At 45.9% G+C, this 10,393-nt stretch overlaps 1 protein-coding gene across 1 annotated transcript; it reads left to right on the plus strand.

Annotated features, from left to right (window-relative positions):
* Window positions 1-126: 126 nt before the first annotated feature.
* Window positions 127-9,942, plus strand: LOC148372745 (trophoblast glycoprotein-like). The gene is made up of 2 exons (XM_088327314.1): window positions 127-982; window positions 6,517-9,942. The coding sequence occupies exons 1-2, from the start codon at window positions 723-725 to the stop codon at window positions 7,490-7,492; spliced, it is 1,236 nt and encodes a 411-aa protein (XP_088183440.1). The 5' UTR covers window positions 127-722; the 3' UTR covers window positions 7,493-9,942.
* The last annotated feature ends 451 nt before the right edge of the window (window positions 9,943-10,393 follow it).

Raw genomic sequence — 10,393 nt, forward strand, 5'->3', positions numbered from 1 at the left:
TATATAAATCCCAGCATACACCGCGGACGACTTCGCCTTCGGGGGAAAATCTAGTCGGCGGCTGCTTGCTTTAGTTGCAAGACTTTGCAACTTAATATTGATCCATATATAAGGCGCACTGTATTATAAGGCGCATGGTCAGCTTTTGAAAAAAATAAAGGCTTTTAGGTGCGCCTTATAGTGCGGAAAATACGGTATATATTTGTCGCCGATTTACAATTCCAACCGCGATAACACTACATTTTGGGGACCCATAGATCTCTGTTGGGACCCATAGACTTTTGAGCATGCGAGTCCCCGGGACCCTTCACTTTTCACAGGTCAAATGAACACTGCACCGTGTCGACTTTTTTCTAATAGTCTGTAGTTTGCAATAGTCTTTGATCTGTTTGGCCCTTCGAGACTCTTTGTTATTAAGGGCGTCACAAATAAACATGACTTGACTTGACGAGACTGCTCTGGGGCTTCATCGCATCGTGGAGGTCGCAGTCAGCGGATGCTCCGACGGTCTCCTGTACCTTTAAGGCGACCACCCACTTTTTTCATCCGGCAGATTCAGCGCTACAAGAACTGCCATCAATTCAAGAGACCCCTTTATTTCCAGAGTGCAGCAAAGGAAGGACTATCACTAAGGTGCTTTTTTTTCTGCTGCCTTACTCGAAAAAGATTTGACTCTGAATTCATTCTGGGTTGTGTCTTTGCTCACCGGACAGTGTTTAGAAATGCACATTCCTGCAGCTTGGGTGCTTTTGGGATTACTTTCGGGTGCCCGGTCCCAGGACCACGAGTGTCCGGGTGGCTGTGAGTGTTTTTCGATCACACGAACAGTGAAATGTGTGTCGAAGGACCTGGTGACGGTGCCAAAAACTCTGCCAGGATACGCAAAGACTGTGATCATCACCGGGAATTCCATCGGCAGGATCGGATCGGATTCTTTTCCTGAGCTGGACAACGTTTCTAATGTCATTTTAAGCGACAACGGGTGAGAATGCACGGTATTTAACAGCATGACGGGGTTTTACTTTGGTACTGTTTTTGGTTAACTGTGAATATTGTACAGGGTTCGTATGGGTGCTTAAAACCTTTACAAATGCTTGCATTTCAGGTGATGTTCTTGTGAATGCTTGAAACTGTTGCCACATTCCTCAACACGTATGCTTAAAAATAACACCGACTCTGGTCTCTGGTGGCCTCTCTTTGCCATTGCATTTCTTCCCTCGTGTTTAACGGCAGCCGGCATTGGTTTTTGACATTGAAATGAAATATATAAATATTTATATAGGGCTTTTCAAGTCAAGACTTCCCAAAGCGCTTTACAGTGTGCTTCACATTTCCCAATAGCGGCCGTGCAGCCATGTAAGGTGCAAACCTGCTTATTGGGGGTATGAGGGGTTTAGTGTCTTACCCAAGGACACTTCGACATGTAACAAGGAGAACCGGGATTCGAACTGCGATCTCTTGATCCCAAGACGAGCGCTCTACCTCCTGAGCCACTGCCGCCCCTATAATGTCACGGACCAGGACAGGAAACAGGAATAAGAACCCAATCGCGTAACGCTACTCACAGTTTATTGGGGAGAGGAGGAATGCACGCACACTCAATCCGGGGATCGATGGTCGTGAATTGAAATCAGAACTAAAGAGTGGTCAAAATCAAACAGATCGGGCTGAAGATAAAACAGGATCAAACACAGGCAAATTCACAGGACTTGGCATATCACACTGAGTCTAGCAGGAGTTTCGCAGACGCTCTGACAACAAACGGCTCAAAGGACAGCGTTTAAGTACTCCCAGGGAGCAATCTGTCAACGCCTTTCAGCCGGTGTCCATGGGCAGGGCCAATTGAGCACCGTGGCAACCGTGACATATAAAGCGTTATCGTCCACTACAGGTAGCGCCCAAGAGGACTGGTGCATGCTACACCTAAACTGTCACGACCAGAACGGAATCAGGACCCAAATGCGTAGCGTTAACCACGAGTTTATTGAATGGAAAGAGGAAGGGCAGCACCTGCGATCCAGTGCTCGCTGGACGCGGGAAGCAAGTCGCTCTCGCAATTGGATAGTGATCCGAATACGGAAGTGGATCTTCAGTAGCGAGAGATGGCGGTGTCAGGGACGGAAAAAAGGTCGATAGCCGGGACAGGAGAGCAAAAACGTGGTCGGGATCAAAAACGGGTCGTAAGCCAGGATGGGGGAGCAGACGTGGTCAGGATCAAAAATGGGTCGTAAGCCAGGCTGGGGAGCAGACGTGGTAGGGATAAAAATGGGGCGTAAGCCGGGACAGGAGAGGAGAGGTGGTCGAGATCAAAAAATGGGTCGTAACCGGAGACTAACAGGGAGATCAGGAACGGACAGGTGGAAAAAACGGGTGCAAAAACGAGACAGGCGGGAGTCAGGGTCAAAAAGGCTTGCCTTGTAACAACAGAGGTTCGCAGACGGACTGACATCCGGAGAGTGACAGGACTGGGTTTAAAAAGGGACAGGGAGCCAATCAGATAGCCTGCAGCGGCTGGCGCGAAATGAGCGGACAAAGGTGCTTCAAATCGGTATTCATGACATAAACAGGGCAGTATGAGATGTGGATTAATGCAAGGATTATTTATAAATTATGGACATTTAAAAAATGAAGGCTGTGTTTCCCAGCGGTAATTTGAAATGGGAAGAACTTCCTGCAACTAAAAATGTCAGCTACTGTCAAGTTTAAACTTGAGTAATAAGGAAAGAAGGCATCGATGAATTTTTAATTGTAATGTGGACAGGGGGTGGAAGACTTCAGATGAGGGGGTTCAAACCCTTGTTTTGAAGCCCTCCCGTGAACACCTTCTTTTTATTACATTTTCAAGTTTACAAAAACCAGATCAGCCCCAAAGGGTGTGAAAATCAAAGCACGGCATAATTGGACAATAATGAAATAAAGCATATCAGGTGAAAAAACGAGGGCAGCACGGTGCTGCAGTGGTTAGCGCTTGTGCGGCACAGTTCTAAGTTCTTGGGAACCTCCTGTGTGGGTTCAAATCCAGCTATCGGACTTCCTGTGCAGAGTTTGTATGTTCTCCCCGTGCTTGTGTGGGTTTCCTCCGGGCACTCTGGTTTCCTCCCACATTCCAAAGACATGCATTTCAGGTTAATTGGCCGAATTGTCTGTCCCTGTGTGCCCTGCGACTGGCTTGCAACCAGTTCAGGGTGTCCTCTGCCCACTGCCTGATGATTGCTGGAATGGGCTCCAGCACCCCCGCGACCCTACTGAGGATAAGCGCTGCAGCTAATGAGATGAGATGAGGTGAAAAAACGACATAAAATGATAAACAGCCTTGGCAACTGCCGTCTTTGCAAATTTCCTACAATAAATGACTTAACAGCTACATCCATCCGTTATCTTGGGCGGCAGTAGCTCAGGAGGTAGAGCGCTTGTCTTGGGATCAAGGGATCCCAATTTGAATCCCGGCTCGTCCGTGCTGCATGTCGAAGTGTCCTTGGGTAAGACACTGAACCCCTAATACCCCCAATAAGCAGGTTAGCGCCTTACATGGCTATTGGGAAATGTGGAGCACATCGTAGAGCGCTTTGGGAAGTCATTGACTTGAAAAGCGCTATATAAATGCAGATCATTTCATTTCATCTGCACCGCTTATCCTCAGTAGGGTCGCGGGGGTGCTGGAGCCCATCCCAGCTATCTCCCGGCAGTGGGCAGGGGACACCCTGAACTGGTTGCCAAGCAGTCGCAGGGCACACCACAGGGACAACTCACTCGGTCATCCACACCTAGGGACAAGTCGGACCGGCCAATTAACCTGACATTCACAGGGAGAACATGCAAACTCCACACGGAGAGGCTGCAGTAGCTGGACTTGAATCCTGAACCTCTGCACCATGGGGGTGCGTGCTAACCACCCATCCGCCGTGCAGTCATCAAGTTAAGTCATGTCACAAAAAGTCCCAAAGCGCTATATAGACGACCATTGCAACATCTCCTGATCTGAAGCCTACATGAGGGCAAGAAAAAACTCAAAAACTTCAATTTCAAATGAAGAAACAAGGGCATCATCAAAATCAGTGGGTTGGATCTCTTGACAACTAGGTAAGGGGCACCATTTCCTATGGTGTGTCTTGGGCAAGTACAGCCTGGTGGCGCCCATTGACTATAGGAAATGACAGAATGTCCAGTTGATAGCTTCCTGCTCCAAAACCTCGACTGATGCAGCAAACAGTGGTACATTCATAAAGGGGAAATCTTCATTTGACACAAACTTAGGGAAGCTTATTAAAATCAGCAAACATTGGAGTGACTCAGTTTGTCTTGTAGTTATGGTGCCATTTTGAATATAATTTAATTCCAGCCCTTCCTCTTTCTTTCAATAAAGACTTGTGGTAAACGTTACGCAATTGGGTCCTGTTTCCGTTCTGGTCCTGACATAGGTGATTTATGACAACAAATGAAAGCCTGTCTTTTGTAGCAGAATCTAAGTTAAACAGGGCTGTATAAACATTTACATCTCTTATATTTATGTGTCTGTAGAGTTACATTAACCAACAATTTTCCATTATTGACGGATTTTATTTAAGAGTTGACTGGAAAATTTTAAGGCCTTCCATTGTTTTGACGGTTTGAAAATTCGGCCGTACACCATAGCAGCAGGACGTCTTTAATAATTTGGTGTGGCACTAAAGGGAGAGAGTGACAGAGAGAGACAAAGAAGCACAATGACAGGTGGATGATTTTTAAAAAGGCAGCGAAAGAGAAGCCAGACCCGAACGTAGTGATTGACATTTTCAGGCCCGGCCTGAAATTTCTGCTTGATTGTTTTGGTTTTTTTTATATTCCCTGAGATTCTCTCAATGTCAGGACCAGAACAGGAAACAGGACCCACTCGCATAACGTTACTCGCAGTTTTATTAGGGAAAAAAAAGATAGGAGCGCACACTCAATCTGGAGATTGTTGGTTGCGGGGAGTAGTTTGCTCAGCCGCAGAAGTGGGACCTCCGTGGCGAGGGATGATGGTGCCGGGAACGGAAAAAATCGAAATCAAACATGTCGTGTCTGGAGAAAAACAAGCGCAAAAGCACAGGAAAAACGGAGATTCGCAGACGGACCGACAAAAGGCTACTGACAGGACAGCGTTCAAATACTGACAGGGAGCCAATCTGTCAACGAGCTTCAGCTGGCGCCTACGGGCGGGGCCAATTGGGCGCCATGGCCACCGTGACAAGCTGGCGCCACACGGCGGGGGCCATTTGGGCGCCATGGCAACCGTGACACTCAATATTTTCTTTTCACGAGAAATATCAAACCTTGTGACTCAGAGCAACAAGTGAAGGAGGGGCCGATTTTGTCAATTGTCAATGCACAATGGAAGTCATAGTCTTAAAGATAAATATGCACTGTGATGCAAAAACGCAGAATGTTGGCCCCAATGTTCCCTCTAAGCTGCGTGTGTGCGTAATTGCGCACTACCCAGAAAATCCAGCCAGCTCACAAAAATCAGGGCTCGAAATTGCTAATTAAAAAGCGAATTAAGCCGAAGTTACAGTGCATGAAGGTAAAAATTCACGGGTTTCCCTGACGTTCTGTTCTAAATGCGGTGTTTGGAAGTCAAGGTCGAAGTAGAACGAAGTTGAGTAAAGTCAGTAGAGTTTTTCGAGAACCGGCTTCTTCGGCTCGGCTCACTAAAAAGAACCGGCTCTTTTGGTCCCAAACGGCTCTTCGGGTTGTTTTTGCTTCTTTAATCCCTACACGACCAAATATTATGTAAAATTGTTCACAAAATGACTTAAAGGAAGGGAGGGAAATAGAACAAAATAGAACAAAAAATACCAAAATTAAAAAGTAGTGAAAAGCTGAGAAAAAAATGAAACAAAAGGAGAGAAAAAGAGAAAAGAGCAGGAAAAATTCAGAAGAAAAGCCAGAAGAAAAGAAAGAAGCAAACAAAGGGAAAAAAGATAATAGAGAACAAAAAAGCTAGGAAAAAATAAACACAATGAGATTTTTTTTTAAAGGAATTTTAAAAAAAAGGAGAAAAAAAACAGGGAAAAAGAAAAAAGTTTGTGTTGCATTCAAATAATTTCCACTAAAAAATGTAATTAAATACAGTTCTGTATCGTGCAACCGACTAAATAAGCCCCCCAAAATGTTAGTATTATGCGACAAAAGATACCAGGAATAAAAGAAATGGAAATCTTGTGAAAGAATTGTAAAAACAAATGCCATTTGTAGGCCCTGCAACCTTTGCAATCGTACACTAGTCAATTCATTCAAAAGTGAAAAAAAATTTTGCATTGCTCACCAAAATGTAACGTGATGTCAAGTTTTGGACATGTTTGATAATGATTTAGCTGCCACACTTGGGATTGCCGTTGCCCACTGTTGTTTCAAGCGTTGCTCACCGACTTTGAGTGAACGCTCAGACCCGTGGAAAATTACAGGGAACATTGGTTGGCCCTCTTGGGGCTACTGATAACTCGGAGGCACCAAGCAATTGCCTTTTTTGCCTAATAACAAGTACCTCTCTGCCCGTAGGGTGACAGAATTGGCATCGCACAGCTTCTCGGCCCTCATCAACCTCCGCTTCCTGGACCTGAGTAGCAACCAACTGTCAATCATCCACCCTGAAGCTCTGAGCATCCCCAGCAGTCCCCTGCAGGAGCTCAACCTGAGCCGCTCCCTCTACAACTTCACCGCCCTGACGGACCTCACCACAGCTCTTCGTTGGGGGGACTTGAGCGGGCTTCTCCGTCTGGACCTGTCCGGGAACGGCCTCGCTCTGCTTCCCCCAGGGATGTTCTCGCACCTTCTCAGCTTGAAGCAACTCCTCCTTAGCAACAACTCGCTGTTAGCTGTCTACAGCGGGACCTTCTCCGGTATGAGCAAGCTAGAAGTTCTGGATTTGAGGCACAACTCCTTCAGGGTGTTCGGGACTGACGATCTCACAGAGCTGGAGAAACTCAGGGGCGTCCGGATCCTTCTGGGTAAAAATCCATACTCTTGCTCCTGTGAGATCCAGAATTTTGTGGCTTGGTTGAATGACTCCCGGGGTAACGTAGACGTGGATTCTGTAAGGTGCGCTTCGCCCAAGGTTTTGGCCAACGTCCGGATCCGAGGACTGGGGCTGAAGACCATCGGTTGCCTCATTCCCACCCAAGCGGAGATGAGCGAGCTGGGATTGCAGACGTCTTATGTTTTCCTGGGACTGGTGCTGGGCTTTGTGGGCATGGTCTTCCTCTTTGTGCTCTACCTGAACCGCCAAGACATGAAGAAATGGATCATCGAAATGAGAGACGCGTGTCACGATGTCATGGAGGGATATCACTATCGCTACGAGATCGATTCCGACCCCCGCCTGGGGCATATCTCCGCGCAAAACGGCGTTGAAGGTCCACGTCACCATTCAGGGGGTTCTCTGTCACAGGAGCCAACAAATGACACTTGCATTGTTGCTGAAGACACACAAGTCAAACATCTGAAGTCTTCTTCTGAAGCTAGAAATGTCTTGTAGATTTTAGTTTACTGTCAGTAGGTTTACAGTTTGTTTTGGAGCTTGTGCATGCACTGCAGCTAAACCATCAAAAACCTGACCTTGAAAGTGCCTTCGTTCTTGGATGGCACTCACTGGAACTTTTCTTTAGGATGTCTTAGCTTGACATTATCGGGTTTTATTTTGCAGAACCTAATCTAGACTCGATACAAAAGTATTAAAATACTGGCCTTTACAAAGATATATTTTTGCAAATCCGTTAGGGGGGTTCAGTTTTGATACAGTTGTTGCAGAAATCCCAAATTGCCGTAAACCATAACAATAGTTACACAATGCAGACCGATAGAATACCCAAATCTAGAGTAGTCAATGATAGCAGTCGTGATACTTTACACAAAGAATAAGTACAGAACACATAACGCAAGTATAAAAGTACAAAAAAATCTCTCCCTCTGCAAAATTAAGACAGATATTTATATACTTTACATCGTATTTTGTCTATGTCAGGAACCTGAACAGGATCAGGACCCAAACGTGTGACGTTCTCACACAAGCCTTTTATTTTACGGGAAATGGGAAGTCATGCACGTGAGGCAGCAGTCTGGCGTGAAATGATAGGAAACCAGAGGCCGACGAGATCGATACCAATTGATATCGGACAGATGGGGTCGATACCGGACAGGACGGGACAGACAGGATATATAATGAAACAGGATATTGAAAATAAACAGGACGAAAATAGACGGGAACGAAACTGGAAACCGATATTAAAGAGGACAAAAATGAACGGGAACAATACCGGACAGGGAATACCAACAGGAAAACAGGACCAAGTCTAAACCCACGTCTTGCGGGGCAGAGGTTCGTTGACGGACCGACAAAGGAAAAATGAAAGCACTGAGATTAAAAAGACGAAGAGCCAATCTGTCAATGAGCCGCAGCTGGCGCCACACGGGCGTGGCCAGTTGGGCGCCATGGCAACCATGACAGTCTCAAAGGGACAGTGTGTATTATTTGACCATTCGATGTCGCTAGAGTGTGTCGTGCAACCAAAAACGAGTGCTAAATATCACTCAAAGTGACCAAAAATCACAATTTTCTTTTATTTTTGCCCACCAATGTCGCAAGAATTTGGGATGTTCAGTACCCGTAGCAGCAAGCTGGCGGACAATTACATCTTTATGAGGGTCTTGTTATATTAAAATAAAAGCAAATTTCTCAACCTGTGACTATTTTCAAAGCATATTGCATGTTTGTACGATAATTCGTGTATTTTTGCTCTTCATATAAATACATTTTTTCATGATTACAAATTCATTTAATAACAAATATTAAATGAATCTGCACCGCTTATCCTCAGTAGGGTCGCGGGGGTGCTGGAGCCCATCCCAGCTATCTTCAGGCAGTGGGCAGGGGACACCGTCAACTGGTTGCTAGCCAGTCACAGGGCACACAGGGACAGACAATTCGCTAGCTCATTCACAACTAGGAACAATTTCGACCGGCCAATTGACCTAGCATGCATGTGTTTGGAACGTGGGAGGAAACCGAAGTGCCTGGAGGAAACCTCTGCAAGCACGGTGAGAACATGCAAACTCAACACAGGAGGTTCGATCTCATGACCTCAGAACAGTGCCGCACACGCGCTAACCACGTAATGCATAATACACACTGCCCCTTTAATATAGCTTGTCTTAAAAGGCAATTTAACTGTCAGGACCAGAACGGAGACAGGACCCACTTGTGTTGAGTTCCTCACAAGTTTCATTGGAAGAAAGAGAAAGGGTTGCGCCCACAATCCGGTGATTGCTGGACGCGGGAAGCAGGTCACTCTGAACGCGGAAGTGGGTCTTCTGTGGTGAGCGATGGCGGTGTCGGGAGCAGAAAAACGGGTCAGTAGCCGGGACAGGAGAGCAAAAACGTAGACGGGGTCAGAAGCGAGTCGTAATTCAGGAAAGGAGAGTAGACATGGTCGGGGACAAAAACGGGTCGAAGCCCGGGGACAGACGGGTGGGAGTCAGGGTCGAAAAAGGCTTGCCTAGTGTTAACTGAGGTTTGCAGACGGACTGACAAAAAGGGACAGATAGGAGTGGGTTTGAATAGGGACAGGTAGCCAATCAGAGTCCGAGGCAGTTGGCGCCAATGGAGCGGGCACAGGTGATTCACATTGGTTATCATGACATGAACATTCCTTTAATTTCAGGTTTCTGATTTTAACTGGCCACAAGAAGGCAACCATAAATTGGCATCGGCTGGCATCTGCACCAATACCGGGTATCGCCTTCCTCTAACAGTAATCTTTGTAAAGGCAACACTTTTGAAAGATTCCTACTAATAAAAGGCAACATACTTATTGTATACTTGCATACCGTCCAAAACAATAAGAGAATAATACTTTTAGTGGAATGGAGAGTAATATAGAATAGTTATGTATCCTCCTTGTAACTCCAGCCTAGTATCACATTCGTGTAAATCTGTATTTTTCTGGGATTAAATGTGATTTCCTCATATCATGAATGCGTTTGCTGTATTCTTTCTTTCTCACTCGAGCCGTAATTGCTGTTATTGTTTCTTTTTGTGACTCACAATCTTCAGCAGTTGGGGAAGCGATATTGTTTTCTATAGTGAGGCGATGGTGATGAAGTGCTTCTGTAGTGGGGAAAATAGGGCAGAATGAAAGATTTTGTTTGGAAATAACTTGCTGGCTCGGCTGTGCGCGTCTTTTTTTCATTATGTGTGTACAGCAGCACGAACACTTTTCTTTGTTCAATGTTTGATGCAACTGTTTTTTTTAGGTTCTTCTGAATTTGCACCGAGCTGCACGTCTCGTGTGTAGTGGTGTGTCGTTCAGGAACAGAACAGCACTATGAGCCGACTCTTTATAGTGGAAGAACACTCGACCCCTTTCTTTCTTGTTTCGCG

Source organism: Urocampus carinirostris, chromosome 2, assembly GCF_059441175.1.
Source record: "Urocampus carinirostris isolate Australia breed hairy pipefish chromosome 2, RoL_Ucar_1.0, whole genome shotgun sequence".
Classification (NCBI taxonomy): Eukaryota; Metazoa; Chordata; class Actinopteri; order Syngnathiformes; family Syngnathidae; genus Urocampus; species Urocampus carinirostris.

Excerpts from the sequence above, each read along its gene's own strand:
- LOC148372745 (XM_088327314.1), top strand. The coding sequence starts at position 723 with ATGCACATTCCTGCAGCTTGGGTGCTTTTGGGATTACTTTCGGGTGCC. Across the intron at positions 983-6,516 it reads GTCATTTTAAGCGACAACGG|GGTGACAGAATTGGCATCGC; the intron begins GTGAGAATGCAC and ends CTCTGCCCGTAG.